Source organism: Malassezia globosa (genome assembly GCF_000181695.2).
Source record: "Malassezia globosa CBS 7966 chromosome Unknown mgl_sf_3.1, whole genome shotgun sequence".
Lineage (NCBI taxonomy): Eukaryota > Fungi > Basidiomycota > Malasseziomycetes > Malasseziales > Malasseziaceae > Malassezia > Malassezia globosa.
This window is the reverse complement of record NW_001849871.1, coordinates 544,490-563,887: the sequence shown is the minus strand read 5'-3', so window position 1 is coordinate 563,887 and position 19,398 is coordinate 544,490. Positions and strand designations below refer to the sequence as shown.

The following is a 19,398-nucleotide window of genomic DNA, read 5'->3' as shown; positions in this document are numbered from 1 at the left end:
CCAGATCAACTGCGTGAGTTCCCTACCAGTTAGGAAGATGTTGTTCGCGTGCCGAGAATGAAAATGTAGCTGACGCAGGGGAAATTGACATGGAGGGTGCATAGTTGATCTGCACATCGAACCAATCAGGACACAGTGATAGAATAGATGGCATCTGATTATATCGCGCCCAATAGCAAGGGCGAACGCGTGGCTCCAGGACATACGTCGCTTGTTTCACGCCCAACTCTGGGAAACCAAAATAAAAAAGGCAGAGAAACAAACCTCTTAAGGCTTTCACGACGCGACACGACACATAGCTTGGCTTTGCTTTTGCTTCATCCACCTGTCGCCGCGACATACCATGTCCGACGGGCATGTGGATGAGAGCATAGATTCCAGACGCCAGTCATCATGGAAGCGGCGGCTCTCGAGTTTGACGCCGTCAATGAAGTATGTGGATCTCTTCAGAGGACTCCAGCCTGTGGAAGGCCTCCTCCTATTTGTTGGTACACTGGCTTCTATAGCTGCTGGGGTTCCATTGCCGATCATTGGTCTTTTGTTCGGCAAGATGGTCGATGGGTTCAATCGGCAGGCATGCGCGTCACGGAGTGGCATGCCGACTGATCCCGCCGAGCGCGACGACTTTCTTCACCAGGTATCGAATCATGTTGTTCAGATCATCATTGTTGCTGCCATTAATTTTGTGCTCATCTGGATCTACACCTGCAGCTGGTCTCTCTTGGGAGAACGCATCGTGCGTCGACTACGTGAACAGTATGTCCGTGCTGTCCTATCGCAAGACATGGCATTCTTCGACGTTCTGCCGCCTGGAGAAATCAGTACGCGTCTTAGCGAGAATCTCATTGCCGTGCAAAACGGAACGAGCGAAAAAGTCGGCATCTTTCTCTCGTCGGTCTCCTATTTTCTTACCAGCTACATCATTGCATTTGTATTGCTGCCTGCTTTGGCAGGTGAGCTCGTATCGCTAATCCCAGCTTTTCTCATCGTTTCATTAGTCGGTGCGCACTTTGTCTCGAAATTTTCTGCTCAAATGTCATCGCATCTTGGTAATGCCTCTGGCATTGCGACTGAATCGCTCAACAATGTACGTGCTGTCCAAGCCTTCGAGGCCCAGAAGCCTCTCTGCAAACTGTACAACTCGCACCTGCATCTCGTCCGAAGAAGTGGACTTTTTCGTGCTTTGTCTGCAGCTACGATGCTTGGGTGCCTGTTTTTTGTTGCATACTCGGCGAATGCGCTTGCTTTTCATTCAGGCAGCCGTATGGTGACGGACCGAATGCGCTCGAACCCAGATGATGCGTCAAGTACTGTCGGTTCTGTTTACACTGTGATTTTTCTTCTCCTTGATGCTTCGTTTGTTGTCGGACAAATAGCGCCGTACTTGCAGACGTTTTCTGCGGCCGGCGGAGCGGGCAGCCAACTGCTGTCGACGATCAGCCAAGAGTCGCCCATAAACGCGCTGAGTGACACGGGCACGATGCCGCCCCTCTCCAGTGAGGCTCTCGGCTTCCACCTACGGAATGTGACTCTCGCGTATCCAGCACGACCTGACGCCAAGGTGTTGGATAATGTCGACCTTGACATTGAGCCTGGGACACGCGTGGGGATTTGTGGATTTAGTGGGAGTGGAAAGAGCACCATTGTCGCTCTTTTGCATCGCTATTACATGCCATTAGAAGGGCAGATCACTTTGCATGACGATACCCCTATCGATGAGCTCAATGTGGGCTGGCTTCGATCACAGATGGGGCTGGTCGGCCAGGAGCCCGTGCTGTTTGACTGCACGGTACTCGAAAGCATCGCCCATGGCCTGCTTGGAAGCTCATCACATAACGACGTCCAGGATGCGATTCGCTGGCTCTCTCGCTATGCATTTGACCATGCAGTGATACCCAAGGACTGGAGCCAGCATTGCCCGTCTGACTTGCGGCCTGGACTCCGGCGCTTACAGGCGCTGTGTGAAGAGGCTGCGCAGCTTGCGCATGCCCACGAATTTATTCTGCAGCTGCCCCATGGATATCTTTCGCGTGTAGGTGACGCTGGTCGTTGCCTCTCGGGTGGCCAAAAACAGCGTATCGCACTCGCACGCGCGATTGTGAAAAAGCCACGGATTTTGATTCTTGATGAAGCGACGGCCGCACTCGACTCGCAGAGCGAAATGGCTGTTCAGACAGCTTTTGATCGAGTGTCGCAGAACCGCACGACTATCGCAATTGCTCATCGTCTCTCGACTATCAAGCATTATGACAAAATCGTCGTCATGGCGCATGGTAAGGTCATGGAGCAGGGTACTCATGCTGAGCTGCTGGCGCTCAATGCACATTATGCAAGTCTCGTACGTGCACAAAGCGATTACGGTGAGAATGACGTGGAGCAGGTCTCCACGACGGAATCGACAGGGGAACAAAAAGTTGCGGCTGTCGAAGACGAGTGTCAAGAAGATGATGACAAACAAGATGTGGTCGATTCAGCACCCTTGACAAGCATGGCGTTGCCATTGCCGACGCAGCCAGTCGTGCCTCCAGCGACAATGGGTGATGTCGAGGGCATTCACCCGCAGGAGCCGGAGCCAATGTCCGTGCTAAAGACAGAACCTGACCAAATGAAAAGCCGTCGACTGTCGTACTCACGGTCGCTCGTGCGGCTGATGCGCTGGGCGCTAATGAAGTGGCCATTTGCTGTAGCAGGCTTCCTTGCCTCGGCTGTGATTGGCGGCGCATTCTCTGGCGAGGCTGTTTTGTTTGGTCATGTTATTGAAGCGCTGAATCCATGCAAGCCGGCGAGAGAAGTGGAGCATCAGTCAGACCTCTTTGCACTGTACTTTTTTGTTCTGGCGATCATCGAGCTGTTTTGCTACTTTGTCAGTGGGGCGGCATTTGGTTTTGTGTCTGAATGGTTGCTTTTGCGGATCCGCAAACTCATGTTTCGTGCGCTAGTGACGCAGCCGCTCGCTTGGTACGAGAGAAAGGACTTGTCGCCGGCGACCATGATTGCCAACCTGAGCGCGGACACGAGCAATCTCGGTGGACTCACTGGGACGGTGGTCGGAACCATCTTTAGTATTCTGGTCAACTTTGTGGCTGGTATCACGCTGGCCCATATTGTGGCGTGGCGTATTGCCGTTGTGATTTTAGCGACAGTACCGATTCTTGTGACGGCCGGCTACATGCGTCTAAAGGTGATTGCCGATTTTCAGAAGCGGCATGAAACCGCATACGCCAGGTCGACAGCCATTGCTGTCGAGGCGGCATCGTGCATACGCACTGTAGCGGCTCTGGGACGGGAGCGGGATGTGATTCAGCTCTTTTCTTACAGTCTCGAGAGGCCGTACCGCGAGAGCATGCGACATATCTTGATGGGCAATGCGTGTCTTGCGATATCACTGAGCATTTCTTACTTTATTTATGGGTTTGCGTACTGGTGGGGCTCAAAAAACGTGGCGGAAGAGCGATTTTCGCAGGTTGCCTTTTTCACGGTCTTACCGGCGCTGTTGTTCTCCGCGCAGTCGTCTGGCCAGCTCTTGGCCTTTGCGCCTGATTTCACAAAAGCACAGGTGTCAGCATCCAATATTTTCTCCATGCTGGACCAAGCAAATCATCCCGTTGACATGCCTGGCTATCAATGGCCTGATCGACGCGAGCGCCGTCGCCTTAGGCAGCAGCGAAAGCACCAGCATTATCTAAAGGACTTGGAGTCCGAGAAATCCCTCGAACCTGTTGGTGCGCATGGCCCACTCGCGGTGTCGTTCGATCATGTATGGTTCACATACCCGGGACGAGATAAGCCTGCATTGCGTGATGTAGTCCTTGATATTCCAGCGGGCTCATTCGCAGCGTTCATTGGATGCAGTGGCTCCGGCAAGTCGACGGCAATGAGTCTGATCGAGTCCTTCTACGAGCCTACCTCAGGCACCGTTCGTGTCGGTGGATGCAGTACAACACATGTACCGACCAAGGCACTCCGAGAGCACATGGCATTGGTGCCGCAGGAAGCGATGCTTTTTCACGGAAGCATCGAATTCAACGTTGCCCTGGGGCTCGCGGACCCACTCTCTGTCGAGGCTGTCATAGAGGAAACGCATGCACACCGCCAAAGGCAACAGACACTATCGCACGCTTGTCACATGGGCTCACATCAGCATGCATCTACGAAGGCTCGTGTCACGAAACCAGATGAACGCATTCTAGCGGCTTGTCAGGCTGCCAAGATTCATGACGCCATTGCCGCTCTGCCCGATCAGTACCGCACGAATATCGGATCAGGAGGTAGTCAATTGAGTGGCGGGCAGAAGCAGCGTGTTTCTATCGCTCGTGCCCTTGTCCGTGCACCACGCCTACTCTTGCTGGATGAGTCGACATCTGCGATGGATGCAAGCAGCGAGAAGGCATTCCAAGAGACACTCAGTAAGCTACATTCGTCGCGCTCGTGCACCATTGTGGCCATTGCACATCGTATGCGTACGATTCGTACGGCTGACGTGATCTTTTTGTTTGACCAGGGCCGAATTGTCGCTCGTGGGACGCATGACGAGCTGATCAAGACGTGTTCGCGTTACCAAGCTATGATTTCACACCAGTCGCTGAGTGCGTAGCTGTGCATGGCGCCGAGGTATTCGCTACGTCTCTTATGCCAGCTTATGAGCAGGAATCAATTGGCGATCGACATATATGTGTATATATATATATATGTATGCCTCTGGATCAGATGGTTCTATATGAGACAGGGTCGCCTCACATTCTTTTGCAGCAAAGGTCCCTTTCCCATTCCGAATTATGTTCATGTCTGCATGTCCATCTATGTCTTCATGTTACGGGTTATTTGCTAGTAGGAATTGCATGTATATAGGATTTTGTGTTTCTTCGACGTACGCATAATTGAGTTCCTCCAAGAATTGATCGAATTTGGCGCCTGTTTCTGGAGGGACCTGGATGCCAGCCAACACTCGCGCCACGTCACCGCCTTCACAACGATAGTGAAACAGAGAAATATTCCAACCGGCATCAATGCCGGTCAGGAAGCGCTGCAGAGCGCCAGGTCGTTCTGGGAACTGGAAGCGGAAAAGACGTTCGTGTGGCACGATGGCACGACCACCAATCAAGTAACGGGAATGCGCTTTGACAAGCTCGTTATGACTCATGTCTTCAGCATGCATGCCGTCTTTTCTGAGTCCCTCAAGAATGCCCTGGATCTCGAGTTCGCGCAAGTTCGATACCGCCACTGGTGGCTTCGTACTGGACACAATCGGATTCTCTTCCGAAGCCGGCACGGTGCCTTTTAAGAGGAATGATGCAAAGATACGCGCTTGGGACGAGCCATTCGAGCGGTATGAAAACTCTGTAATGTCACGCGGATAAATGTGTTTGTTTAGCTGCAAGAAACTTCCAGGCACATCGGGAATCGTTACTGACATGATGGCCTCACGCTGCTCACCAAGTTCCGCACGCTCCGAGACGAAGCGCAAGCGGCTAAAGTTCATGTTCGCACCACTCACTACTGCGACAAAGCGACGACTCGTTGCATCCGCGCCCTGTAATGCAATATATCGTTTCATGCCTGCCACAGCCAAAGCACCTGCTGGCTCAGTGATAGCACGTGTGTCCTCGAATACGTCTTTGATGGCGGCGCAAATCTCATCATTCGATACACGCACCACAGCATCGACGAGCGAGTTGCATACGCGGAAAGTCTCATCGCCAACGAGCCGCACAGCCGTGCCGTCACTAAACAGGCCTGCATCCGCGAGTTCCACGCGCTCACCTTTCTCCATACTTTGTGCCATGGCGTCGGCATCATACGTCTCGACGCCGATCACCTTTACATGTGGCGGTGCAACTCGCTTGATGTAAGCAGCGACGCCACTCAACAGGCCACCGCCGCCAATCGCACAAAACACTGCATCGACTTTCTCCATGTCGGTCTGGCTGCAGATTTCGACGGCCACCGTGCCTTGACCAGCAATCACCTGTGGATGATCAAAGGGGGGGATCATCGTCAAGCCATAAGCCTCAGCAAGGCGCATGGACTCAGCCTTTGCCTCGTCAAAGTTGGCGCCATGAAATACGACCTTCGCACCCAGGCGCTGGACGTTCTCCCACTTGATGCTGGGTGTGCCTCGCGGCATGACAATTGTGCATGGGATCGAAAGATGTGCCCCAGCCATAGCCACACCCTGCGCATGATTTCCAGCACTGCATGCAATCACGCCCTTCCATTTTCGTGTATCTTCGAGCTGTCGCATCATGTTGTAGGCGCCACGTAGCTTGAAACTAAACACGGGCTGCAAGTCATCGCGCTTCAGCAGAATCTCACATCCCATGCGCTTCGAAAGTTGTGTCGCTGCGACAAGAGGCGTCTGTCGCGCCAGGTCGTACAGGTGTGCGCCGAGAATCATACGCAAGTAGTCGGGTGTGCCATCGTCAAGTCGGTGGTACTTTGGAAGAAGCTCGTATGTGTGCTTGGTGGTATCAGTGACCGTGTATGTTTTGGCTTCACGATGAATGTACAGCGCAGGAGCAGCTGGTGAGTTCATCTCTGTAAAGTGATCGAGAAGGCCTCTCGTATGAGCTCGTTGCAATCAAAGTATTGCAGGCCCCACTATGCAGCTGCTTCTCTAGTTGGGATCATTCCACCCATGATGTGATACGTGGGGGTGCGCTTTGTACCACGTGACTCATGAGGGCAATGGGTCTAGAGAGCTTCGAGATCGACACCCACGTCTGACTCATACATTTGGCCATGCTTGGCGCTTATTGTACGCCAAGAACGCAAGTGAAAACAAGTAGTTGTGTGTGTGTGTGATTTTTTTTTGTATTTTTCCTCTGATGCGAGCATCACTTCTCGTGCCGCACCGATGTTCATCTCCACATAGACGACCTTTTTTCATTTCACAATAACGTGAATGGGACGACGTTCGTCTGGTAGCAACAATCGTCGTTCTGCCGAGCAAGCTCGAAGACATGGTGGGAAAGGCGGAGGAAATAAAGGAAATGCACGAGTGGGTCAAGCGCACCTGGATTCCCATGGAGTTCGGATGCAGCAGCCTTTCAAGCGTGGTGGACGTTTGGCGTGCGCCAAGCAGACCAATGCCGATCTTCTTCAGCTTAACATGATGAATGATACCCACGAAGCGGAAGCCGTTGATATGGCAGTGGAAGCAAAGCAGGCAAGTCGAGATGCACGTGCGCGTCTCGCACAAATGACCGACAAGGATCACAGTATCAAGTCCTACATGAAGGAACTACGCAAAGTCCTGGAGCATGCTGATGTACTGCTGGAAGTGTTGGATGTCCGCGATCCTCTAGGATGTCGAGCGTATGCAGTTGAAGAAGAGGCACAGCGCCTCGGGAAGCGGATTGTACTGATTCTCAACAAGATTGATCTCGTGCCACGCTCGAATGCCCAGGCATGGCTCGAGTACTTGCGCCACGAATTTCCGACATTGCCATTCAAAGCATCAACTCAGCAACAACGTAGCAACTTGGCACAGAGTCAGAACATTTCATGGAAAAGCACGGGATCAGGCGACAAGGCAGAGGCACAATGGGCTGGCGGTGCCGAGTCCGCTGGCACACGAGCGATCCTGCAGTTGATCAAGAACTACTCGCGCAACCTGAATCTCAAGACAAGCATCACGGTAGGCACAATAGGTGCGCCAAACGTGGGAAAGAGTAGTCTGATCAATTCGCTGAAGCGCTCGCGTGTGTGTGGCGTGGCATCCACGCCCGGTCATACAAAGGTTGTTCAGGGCATTATGCTTGATCGCCATGTGCGACTGCTCGACAGCCCAGGTATTGTGTTTTCCGATGCAAATGCATCGCCTGGGGCAACGGCTGCCGAGATCACTGCGGCAGCTGAAGCCGCCATGCTACGGAACGTGCTCAAAGTCGAGTCTGTCGAAGACCCTGTAGAGCCTGTGCAGGCGATTCTGAATCGGATCGAACCAAAGTACCTTGCAGACGTGTACGATATTCCTCCTATTACGTCTCGGGATGCGCAAGACTTTCTTTTGCGAGTTGCATACCAAAAAGGCCGGCTTGGACGCGGCGCTCTGCCTGACTTGGACGCTACTGCCCGTTCCGTCTTGCATGACTGGAACACGGGCAAAATTAAATACCACACAGAGCCGCCAGCCAAGCATCCAGACCTGCTTCGCCGTCGTAGTAGCACACAAAGCACAAGACAACCAGGTGCTTTATCATCGTCAAGTGACGATGGAAGCGCTGCGATCCTCACGTCCTTCAGTGAACCATTTGATTTGGCCGGCCTACTAGGCGAGGCTGATGCTGATGTATTGGGCGGCGACGGGGCATACTCGCCACCAGCCTCGGAGTCACAGGTGCAGGAGCAACAGGAAACCCCCACACAAGCTATGCATGATGAGGTTGTTGCAGATGTAACGGATTCGACGCTTGGCAAGCGCGGGCGTCTTGACTCGGACGACGAGTCGGACGACGATAATGTGGACGATTCACGTGCACATCGAAAACCCAATGCGTGGTCGCTCCTCGATGTGCAGGGGAATGACGATGACGATGACGATGACGCCGACGACGACGACGACGACAATGGCATGGACTTGGGATTCCATGCGAACCAAGCCAAAACTTTGTCATCTGCCGAGACCAAGTCGAAGCAAGGCAAGGCATCGAACGATCGACCGATGTTTTCTGCGGCAGAAATCCAGGATATGGCGCCAGCACGAGGAAAGGAGCGACGCAAGGCACGCAAGCTCAAGAAGCGACGTGCCGGTGATGCACTCGTAGATCAAATCGACACGCTCATGGACTTTGGGGATGCGCATGATCAGTCGGCAGACGAGATCGAGGCAGACGGACACAGTGGGTCAGCGGACATGATTGATGTTCGCGGAGCTGAGCGTGTAATTTCTGAGCCATCCGTCGACGCTGCCAATGCACAAGACGTATCAGAAGAAGAGGAACTGTAACGCAGGAGCGAGTTCTTGTGAAGCAAGGAAGAAGGAAAAGGATTCATCTACCACGAACGTTGCTGGGTATGCATGATGTCTATGATATCTACGAGGCACGAGGCTTCTTGGATGCATCAGCGCCGGTTGGCTCGGCACTAGCCTTGCGTTTGGTATCTTCTTTCGTCGCATGACCTGTCAGCTTGGCATAGATAGCACGCAGCTTCTCAGGCTCAACCTTTTTGGGCCAAAAGAAGGACGAAAATGCCCACAGATGTTCATACCACTTCTGCTGCCGCGCTTTGGGCAGGTTGGCAAACTTGCTGGCAATGACGTGGTCGATGTGAGTGCCGATAGCCGACAGACACTGTTTAAGCGTGGCGATTTTTCGATCTCGGTCCAGGTGCTCGGTGTCGTCCTTGAGTGTCTTGAGCTGCTTCTTGCATGGCCGCATAAGCTCCTTGCACTCGAGTTCATCCATACTCGCATAGCCATCCTCGTCAGACTCGTCCGACGAATACTGCGCTGCGCTGCGCTTGCTTTTCTCTGCTCGACCAGAACCTGATGATGACCGGGACGATCGCTTGCGAGGCTTGCCGCCTTCATCGTCCCTTTTGCCGTGATGGTGATGCGAGTGGTGGCTTACCGACTCACGCAGGGTCTTGAGCAGGTAATCACCACGGCGGACAAGATGGATCGCATTCGGAATCGGACGCGACTTGCCAGCGCCTGTTTTGGACTTGGTCGTTTCGTCTTTTGCCGTCGAGACAGGTGCCGAGGCCGCTGACGTCGACGTGTCGTCCTCGTCTTTCGTGGTATCTGAATGGCGCTTGCCTTCCTCAAGGAAAAAGCGGCCTTGAAGGCCCAGATCGGGATCGACCTCCATCTGCTCCCAGGACCCAAAGCCGTACCGCCAAATACCTACAAGAAGCATGGAGTCTTCTTTATGGCCCCATTCGCAATGCCAGTTGAGTGTGCTCTTCAAATTGTCAACGGGAATCCGCCACTGCCGCACGTCATTCACACGCTCGAGCATGTCGGCTAGCAAGTGCAACTCGTAATGCCGGATCAGCAGTGTCTCGGCATTAATATTTGATATGCCTCGGTAATTGATGAGCACGGCACGCTGCCGGAGAGCTGATGTGATTTCCTCGCCTCGCTCCTGTTTGCCTTTGATGAAGGCCAAGTGCTCCGCAAGCTTCTCTTCTGCCAGAGCGACTAGCTCATTTCGAAGCCTGCATGAGTACAGAGCGGTTCTTGTCCATGAGCTTGCCTTCTGACACAATCTGATCGTATCGATATCGAATGTCACCCCAACGCTGGATGCCTCGCAGTAAGACACGCAAGTCACGTTCCTTCAGCTCGAGCGAGCGCTGGCCGGACGTCTTGCGGGTGACTTTGCCGCCACTGCTGCTATTCCCTGCATTGCCTTTGGACTTGGATGTCGTCGACGTGCCGGCATCGCCCGAGCCATCTTCAGTCGCAGTGACATGAGCCGTAGCCTCGCTGGACGCCACGGCTGCGCGACGGCGCGACGAGCTCGCGGCCATTGCGCTTTCCACCGCTCGTTGCCGCTCTTCCTCCTCGGCTTTGGCCCGATCCTCCGACGGAATGATATCGTCCCAGGACACGTCATCCGCCTTGAAGTCCTGGACCTGAGCGAATTGCTGCAAGAATGCCTGGCTACCAGACGACGCGGTATTACTATCGGCCTCTGTGTCGCGCGCTTCGGCATGCTGCAAGATATCGTCAAGATCCATTTCGTCCAGCTTCTTCTGCTGACCATCTTCGTCGCTCTTGAACATGCTCTGTGCCCCGAACTTGAGAATGGCACCGAGCTCCTCGCGACTAAAGTTCTGCGACGACTTCGACAGCGACTTGGGCGCAAAGTTCGTGCCGGACGTGTCCATCTGATTGATGATGGCATATTCCAAGCCCATCTTTTGCTTTGCCCGCTCAAGCACGTCTTCTTCAACAGTGCCCTTCGTCAGGAAGCGAAAGACGTTGATATGGAACTTGGAGTTGAGGCGGTGCGCACGCGACATGGCTTGAAGGTCGTTTTGTGGATTCCAGTCGCTGTCAAAGATGATCACCGTGTCGGCGGTCTCTAGATTGATGCCAAGTCCACCAGCACGTGTCGAGAGGAGGAAGCAAAAGTCCGGCGACTGTGGAGCATTGAAGTGATCGATGGCTCGCTTGCGTGTGTCCGAAGAGACCGTGCCATCAAGCCGCTGGTGCACGTAACCCCGAAGGCTCAGGTAGTCAGAGAGGATATCTAGCATGTGGACCATCTGACTGAAGATTAACACACGGTGGTTATCGGCTTTAAGTCGTGCAAGAAGCTTGTCAAGCAAGACCATTTTACCACTGTGCATGATCAGGCCGCGAAGCGTTTCCTCGCGGCTGTTGGTCGGCGTCTCGACGCCATCAAAGAGATAAGGATGGTTTGATGCCTTCTTCAACTCGACAGCAATGTTCAGCAAAGAGAATTGCGTGGAATGGCTTCCACTCAGCAAGGAGTAGTTGCGCGTCAAAATAGCCTTGTACATGCGCTGCTGCATTGCCGACATTTCCACACGCAGAATCTGCTCGGACTTCGTCGGCAGCTCCTTGGCAACATCACGCTTCAAACGACGTAACATGACATTTTCAAGGCGTTCGTGTAATTCCTGGATCTTGTTCTGATCGACATTCGAAATGTCAAAGTCCACTTCGAAATCAAACTGGTCCGGCCGCAGGAAATGAAGCAGCGCACTTAGCTCACGCACATTGTTCTGCAACGGCGTACCAGTGATCAGAAGCTTGCCTGCACAGTGGAACGAGCTCAAGCACTCATACAAAAGCGACTCGGCATTCTTCAAGCGGTGTGCCTCGTCGACTGCGAGGAACTGCCACTTGATCGGCATCAGCTCGGCCCGATCCTTCAAGATGAACTCATACGTTGTCAAAAGGACATTCAGCCGCATTTTGCGCGGCGGGCCAAATTCATACTCGCGAATCACTTCACGGCTCTGCGAGTTGCCTGTGTAAGCAACAACATTCATGTCCGGTGCCCACTGCTCAAACTGCGAGAGCCACGATGGGAGCGTCGATAGAGGCACGACCACAAGAAACGGTCCATACTGGTAACACGTGTGGAACAAGTAGGAAAAGAAGGCAACCGTTTGCACGGTCTTTCCCAGGCCCATTTCGTCAGCCAAGATCCCATTTTCCGCATGACTCCACAAGTACGCCAGCCAGTTAAGGCCTGTCATTTGGAAATCCTTGAGCGTGCCATGCTCGCCAATGTATTTGGGCTGCTCCGTCATACGCACGTACGGTGGACGACCACGGCTAAACGACTCGCTGCGCGATGGCACAGTCACAGACGTGGCTCGCGCCAGGTATGCGTCAATCTGAGCACGTGCAATGGGGGCGACATCGTCCTCAGACTCCCAAGAACATTGGTCGTAACCGAGCTCCTTCCATTTGCACAGGTACTGGGTGTGAGTGTATGGCACTTCTTTCGTAGGTGGATTATCGCGCTGAGCAATGACACGCTCAACGGTGCGAAAACTCTCCAGTAGCGCACGCTGCCGCTCACGCTGGATCTGAAGTGCCTCAAGATCCTCGCGCGTAGCATGCGGGTTCGTCGAGATGTCATGCATCGGCTGCCAAACAGCTTTGATATAATTGCTCACGCGTTTTGCTCCTGGGAAACGCTGCAAAAACTCGTACAACTCATGCGTGTTATGAAGATGAGAGTAGCCACGCCATTTGATCACGAAGCGCATATTTCTCGTTGGCTCGTCGTCCTCGTCGTCCTTGAATGCCTCATCACGCTCATGGCCAAACACTCCTTCGATTTGGTCCAGTTGCTCAGCTGGCTCAGCTGTCTCTTGCTCGTAAGAGTCGACTTCATCTTCAAACGGGTCATCCTCAGACATGCCATGGTAGTCGTCGGCGTAATTTGTCACTTTGGTGGAATGCCGACTGGACATGCGAACGGCTGTACTCCATCCATTCGTATGGCTACCGCCTCGGCGCGAGCGCCGCCGGCGCGTTTTGCGACCGCCAAATTCTCCGTCATCGTCATCATCATCATCATCATCGTCAAAATCATCCTCGACGTTCTGCTCCTCATCCTCATCGTCATCATGTTCATCCACTTCGGCATCTCCATCATCATCGCCATCATCTTCTGGCTCATCGTCGTCGCTTACGTCTTCCGTCACATACTGCATAATCCGTCAGTCTTCGCAATTCACATAACCACGCGCAACCTACTGATTTTCGCGGCGGTGCGCGGCCCTAAACGTTAGCTCTGTCTCAACATGCGCGTATGAACATACCGAGCGGCGCAGGCCATATAGGTCTGGATTCGCTTCAGCGTCGAGGATTTCCGGGCGAAATGCACGCGCGACTCCCCGCGGAGCATGCGACGCCGTCGCTGGTATGGGATCCGTTCGGGATGGTGGATCTGTCATGCTCGTCGCCAAGTCCACAACGTACCTGACATCAGAGGGGGCGAGGGTATGCGGTGCCTGGACGTAAGACTTACACGGCTGTCGGAGCGAACGTTCAGAGACGGACGATACTCAGACGAGAATCTGCCGTTCAAACCACGTGCTATCTCACAATCGTTTGCTCGCCATCGGAAGCGCTTTGTTTCGTTCGCTACCAGCCAACCAGCGAGGCAGCCACTCCACTCGCCCGATTCATCTCTTCACCGTTTGACAGCGGCAGCTATCCATCGTTCTCTATTCAGCAGTAAAGAGCAGAGTGATAGTAGGAAGTCGGCTATGTTTTTCTTTTTTTTTTTTCATTCAGCAATAGAGACTCTCTGAACTTGTGTACATAGGTGTATAACACTTTTCCTATCTGTGGTGAAAGTACGTTATGGAAATGTGGCCGTAATATGACGTAGACAGACAGCTACGAGCCTACTACTACTACTACTACCCTGCGTAAAAATGGAGTGACAGACTGTCGTCGCCGCCCACTCCCACTCCAACTCGCCAAAGTGCCATGTGGCATGGCCCCTGTGTGGGCATGTGGAGGATACTGCTCAGCTGAACTAGCCTACTAGGACGCTCTACCATGCGACAGCCGCACGCTCCGTGCGCTCAGGATCTCTTAGCGAATCCCCACTTGTTGGAGAGGGGTTGTTGATACATTTAGGCGCAGACAACGTGTGCCGCAGGACGCATTTCTCTCCCAACCACAGACCCTTTGGAGTAAAATGGTTCGTATTTTTCTGACATTATCGAAATGTAAACGGACGCTAACTGGAGTCGTATAGTCCAATACGCTGCGCCCATACCTAGAGTGTGTGCGCGCTTCGCTTACAGCTGCATTGACATTGCAAAACTTTGGCTCGCAGGTCGTTGAGCGGCATAATGCACCTGAGGTAGAAGCACAGCGCACGCCTGAAGCTGTGCTGATGCCATTGACTGTGAGCCGGAACGAGCATGAATATGTCTTGATTGAACCGTCTGTGAACAGTGTGCGATTGAGCATCAAGATCAAACAAGCTGATGAGATCGAGCAAATTCTTTGTCACAAATTCACACGCTTTTTGATGCAGCGTGCTGAAAACTTTGTCGTATTACGTCGCAAGCCTATTGCCGGCTTCGACATTTCCTTCCTGATCACAAACGTTCACACAGAGTCTATGTTAAAACACAAGCTTGTCGACTTTATTATCCAGTTCATGGAGGAGGTCGACAAGGAGATCAGTGAAATGAAACTGAGCCTCAATGCGCGCGCACGAATCGTGGCAGAATCATATTTGAGTGTGGTACGTTGACATGCTACTACTTATACAGTTTTAAATTTTTATGCGGGCGCGTTTGGCAGGCTGGTCTTTGTCGCTGTTGGCGGCAGGACTAGGTCGCCCCCCGGCATCAGGGTTGGCACTGGCAACGTAGCTAGGGTGAGCGGCTTGCTCCGGTGTCGGCGTCGTATGGTTGATACTGCCACCACTGCCGCCTCGGCTGCTGCTCCTCTTTGCCTTGGCCTTGAGGCCGCGCTCAGGAACTGGCACATTGGTCATGGGCTTGTAACGTGTCACAGCGTCATCGCCATCACCGTACGACGTTTCAGACACCAGTCGAGTGGGCGGTCCATCTGCGCAGATTGGCACTCGATCACGTGTTTTCTGAGCGTGGAATAGAGATAGAGGAACTGATGTGCCGTTGTGTAGATAATGTGACCACGGATCGGCAGGAACTGCGTCGGCTGGCGTTTCAGACACTTGGTCATGCCAATCCCACGGCGATGACACCAAGTCTGCCGGCAAACAGGTTCGGAGTCTTGTGATGTCACGGCTGTACCTGAGCAAGCTAGAGACTGATCCCGCATCTGTGTTCTCTACCTCTCCTTCGTTGGTAGACACCCTCGACCTTAGCCAAGTGTCCAGCACAGTAGGATCGATCCAGCATTGCACGTGCGCAGCAACAGTCGAAGCGAGAGGCGAGTCCCGGGCTTCATCACAAAGATTGGCAAGCACGACAAGCCATGCGTCAGAATGAACCCGTGCGGCGCACCGCAATACACTGAGGATTGCTGATGCTCGCAAGACGGGCGCCAGAGACGTCGGCAGTCGCGTGAGACACTGTACAGACTGTGTGGCCAAACTTGCATCGCATTTGATGGGAGATGCACACCGGTAGGCATACATGAGGTGGGCAAGACCAGATATGGCATTAGGAAGATGGTGTGGGGTATCAATGGCTTGTACAAATGTGTGAAGAGCATATTGTGCCAGAATAGACACGATGTGTGGCGACGCATCCCATTGTAGTACGAGATCAATAGGGGCTTGACTCGAGCGAGGAGCAAGAAGCATCCGGCCAACTTCTGCAGTTATTGCCTTGGCCTCTTCCAGTACGAGACGCCACTGCAATGCCGCGAGTGAGCCTTCATACAGGTCGTTGACATTCAGACTCGGTGCATGAAGAGACGATGTCATCGTGGCGGCACGTGGCTGAGGCAAGGTGCCACGAGGTTCTTGCTCCATCAACACATGTATGAGACGGCGCACACGTTGAAACCGGTCTTTGCCTCGCAGAGTAAGGGTGCCGCGCCAAATAGCATCAGGCCGAGCCATCCACAAGGCATGCAGCTTGGGCACTTGGTGCGAAAGCACGTTCCAGCACTGCCAACGATGAGGTGTTTCGCACAGGTCGAGTGCCGAGAGAAGGGGCACAAAACCATCAGTATAAGCAATATCAGCTCGCAGAAGATTCACATCATACCAGCCGGCCTCGCCCAGGATGTCGATGGAACATGGATGTTGCTCAGCCGTGTATGTAAACACAAGCGAGAACAACAGCGACATGCAGGCATCCCAGCCAGGGTGGGTCGCAGGAGCTTGCTCCATGAACGGTGCTATAACTCGCTGAAGAAGCTCGGGTGCATGAACGAAGCCATGTCGCACGAGACCTACCACCAGCACGATCCACATACTCGAAGTCGCATGCGCACTAGGCTGGCGCCAAGTGCGATGAATCCATGCGTGCACATTCTCGTCGAGACGCACGCCGACCGTGCCGGCGAGTGTCGCTAGTAGCGTCGAAAGGGCCGCAGGGGGATATGTAGGACTTTGTGCGAGTTTGTCTAATGCGTACACGAGCAAATGAGCAGCTGTTTCATCCAAAGTAGCATGTTGGGCAATTGGCACGCAAGCCTGTGTTGGCTGGGTATGACACAAGGAAACAAACAGCTGCTCGGCACAAGCATCGGGCTCTTTGACGAGAGGCGCTTGGGGCATGGGCGCATAGTTTGGCACGGACACATCTAGTTCCCCTAATGCATGGAGTGCGCGCCGTGCCATTGCTACAGTCATGCCACGGCCGGCGACAGAGATGACGCGTTCGATCTCGGAATTGATGACGGGCTCTGTAATGGCATATGGGACGATACGTCCGACCAAATCAGGAGCAATCTCGAGCGCGTCCCAAATGCGCGCATACATAACAACTGTATGACAGATGGAAATCACGCACGACAGGTTATGTCCATCGAGCAATGCGCACATCAAGCGACCCAAAGTCTGCATCGCATGAATCTTTGTCAGAACCGACGCTGTAAGTGCAAAACGGTCCGCATTCAATGCTGATAGATCGTGAAAAAGCATAGGCGAAAGAAATCGATTCACAATGCGTGCTTGCACGTAAGGTGAAGCATTCCATAGATGTGGTAGACGAGTGCGCAGCTGGAACGCCTCCAGAATGTCGGCTGTCGGATCTGAAGGCGTCGCCGGTGACGCAGGTTTCGGAGAAACGAGCTCGTTGGCTTCTAGAGTTGGTGAAATGACCGAGATACGCGGCACATATGGATTTGGCGAGGCTACTGTCGAGCGCGATAGATATGGGGTAGGCGATGCACACAACGAGTTGGCGGAATAAGCATCAGGCGAAGTGACAGTTGAGCGAGGAGGATCTTGGGTCGGCGAACGAGCCACATTTGGGACGTCGCTGTGCCAATGAAATACGTGGTGCAGCTCACGAATAGCACGACGCTCCACCGTCTCCTCATACGACTCAGAGGGGCGTGGACCGTAGATAGCCAAGCGACGTTGCTGCTGCTGCGCAGCAGTGAGTCTGTGTGTGGGTATACTCCGCAAAAGACGCATGAGATCATGCGAGTCCAAGCGATGATGGTGCAGACGTGGCTCGGTGCCCGAACGGACAAGGCCGCGCGTCGATAATCGCTGAAGAAACTGCATGTAGGAAAACATATTGATTTCTGCAAGCGAGCCTAACAGACGTGCAGCGGCGACAAGATTCAACTCTGACGCGGAGACAAGTTTGTCTGTCCATTGGAGGGTAACTTCTGGAATCGAGATGGGTTTCCATGGACAGGGTATCATGCGGCCATCAGATGACGCAAGTCGCTGTGATTGGCACTCGTCTAGTAAGCGAACTAGCGCTGTAGCGATAAATGCGCGGTGCATACCTGAATGCGAGCCACAGTGCTTGTGCACACAAGACCATTCATACAAAATATGCAGACGCTGCTTCACGAACGCCTCCGTAGTCGCCTCTCGTGGGAGAAAAAAGGCGATAAACGTAGATGAAACGCTTGTCTGTGAGTCAAGAGCTCGCACCGCAGCAACATCCCAAGCTTCGTAATGCGGCAAAAGAGGAAAGAGAGCAGTCGGCAAGAGCTCCGCTTTCTTACACACACGCTCCTGTGTCAAGTACTGCGACAAGACACGCGAATCGTTCAAAAACGAGCGTGCGTGTGCCAACGCATGTGGTTGTAGGCGCGCACAGTGGAATAGCATTGCGTGCGATTGCTGCCTAAGCCAAGGAAATGATGATTCAGCGACACGGGCAAGGGCGGTAACAAGCGCTGTTCCAAGTGCTGCATGTGTCAGTATATCCTCCATATGGATCATCGCTAATTGGGCGACACAGGCGCGTGGCGCACCGCGCACCACGTCCAGTTGCGTGACAATCCAACGATAAAATATATATGGCTCCAGAAGCTGCGCATGCATCAGGCTGTGAACAAGGGCGGTGGCGTAGTCCCAGCGATGCGCCCACACGTGGCGTTGGTCTTCGCTGGTAGGCAGTGAGTCCAGGGACTGCTGTAGCCATTGCAACACTGAATGATTCCACTCGTATATACATTGATCAGCATTGTCGCCGCGTTCCTGTGCTTCCTGGATATCAAGTGAGCACTCATGACGTATGAGCCATATAGCGCGCGGCAATGGAACACTGTAAGGTGATGAGCCCATGGGCGCACGCCATAAAAGATCTAGGATCTTCTCAGCACTAATGCGACGGGGAAGGCGACGGGCGACCGTAGCAAAAGGCACATCTCGGTTCGCCAAATCACGCGAGTACATATCAAGCATGGTCTCGCTTACGGCAGGCTGGGCAAGAGGCTTCCATTGCACACTCTTGTCATCAGCAATATGATTGCGAGATCGGCGATGCTGCCGCAGAGTATCGAGCATGCTGCTCAAGAAATCCACAGCGCCATATTTGGATAGTTGTTCATAGATCTTGTCATGCACGGAACCAGTGTCCTCAGGTACAGGTGGCTTGCAACTTGCGCCGAAGCGAAGATGGCGCGTAGGTACAACCGGGTTGTGCGACGGAAGCCTGACCCCTGCATACCCTAATTGTGGCTCGTTATGATGCAAGAGCGGACGCCAACGAGGTACGTCGATATCACTTGTTTCCACGGCCGTCACCTCGTTCGGAGCACGTGCCTTTGTCGCTTCTTTCATGAACGCGCGCGCTTACGTCCAGGAAGCGGACGCGCACTCTATGGGAGAGAGAGAGAGAGAGCCACGCCGTAGTCGTCCACGTTCTAAACGCGTTCCACACTCCAGGCCGATTGCTCATTTTAGGCTACGCCTGATCACGTTGGCCAGCTGAAATGGTGATGTGAGAGGTGCATGTGTGGAGTCGTCACGTGAAACGAGTCAAAGATACGGCGCTCCAGGTAAGAAAGGCCCCCTTCCCCTCCAG

General features: G+C 53.5%; 6 protein-coding genes across 6 annotated transcripts; 2 read left to right on the top strand and 4 right to left on the bottom strand.

Annotated features, from left to right (window-relative positions):
• Window positions 1-427: 427 nt before the first annotated feature.
• Window positions 428-4,594, top strand: MGL_1584 (uncharacterized protein; the record flags this gene model as incomplete). Its single annotated transcript, XM_001731349.1, has 1 exon — window positions 428-4,594. The coding sequence occupies one exon, from the start codon at window positions 428-430 to the stop codon at window positions 4,592-4,594; it is 4,167 nt and encodes a 1,388-aa protein (XP_001731401.1).
• Window positions 4,595-4,810: 216 nt separating this feature from the next.
• On the bottom strand, window positions 4,811-6,532 carry MGL_1583 (uncharacterized protein; the record flags this gene model as incomplete). The annotated part of the gene is made up of 1 exon (XM_001731348.1): window positions 4,811-6,532. One exon carries the CDS (start codon window positions 6,530-6,532, stop codon window positions 4,811-4,813), a length of 1,722 nt encoding a protein of 573 aa, XP_001731400.1.
• A 576-nt stretch (window positions 6,533-7,108) lies between these two features.
• On the top strand, window positions 7,109-8,947 carry MGL_1582 (uncharacterized protein; the record flags this gene model as incomplete). Its single annotated transcript, XM_001731347.1, has 1 exon — window positions 7,109-8,947. One exon carries the CDS (start codon window positions 7,109-7,111, stop codon window positions 8,945-8,947), a length of 1,839 nt encoding a protein of 612 aa, XP_001731399.1.
• Window positions 8,948-9,035: 88 nt separating this feature from the next.
• MGL_1581 (uncharacterized protein) lies at window positions 9,036-9,962 on the bottom strand (the record flags this gene model as incomplete). The annotated part of the gene is made up of 1 exon (XM_001731346.1): window positions 9,036-9,962. One exon carries the CDS (start codon window positions 9,960-9,962, stop codon window positions 9,036-9,038), a length of 927 nt encoding a protein of 308 aa, XP_001731398.1.
• A 187-nt stretch (window positions 9,963-10,149) lies between these two features.
• On the bottom strand, window positions 10,150-13,149 carry MGL_1580 (uncharacterized protein; the record flags this gene model as incomplete). Its single annotated transcript, XM_001731345.1, has 1 exon — window positions 10,150-13,149. The coding sequence occupies one exon, from the start codon at window positions 13,147-13,149 to the stop codon at window positions 10,150-10,152; it is 3,000 nt and encodes a 999-aa protein (XP_001731397.1).
• A 1,586-nt stretch (window positions 13,150-14,735) lies between these two features.
• Window positions 14,736-19,154, bottom strand: MGL_1579 (uncharacterized protein; the record flags this gene model as incomplete). The annotated part of the gene is made up of 1 exon (XM_001731344.1): window positions 14,736-19,154. One exon carries the CDS (start codon window positions 19,152-19,154, stop codon window positions 14,736-14,738), a length of 4,419 nt encoding a protein of 1,472 aa, XP_001731396.1.
• Between the last annotated feature and the right edge of the window lie 244 nt (window positions 19,155-19,398).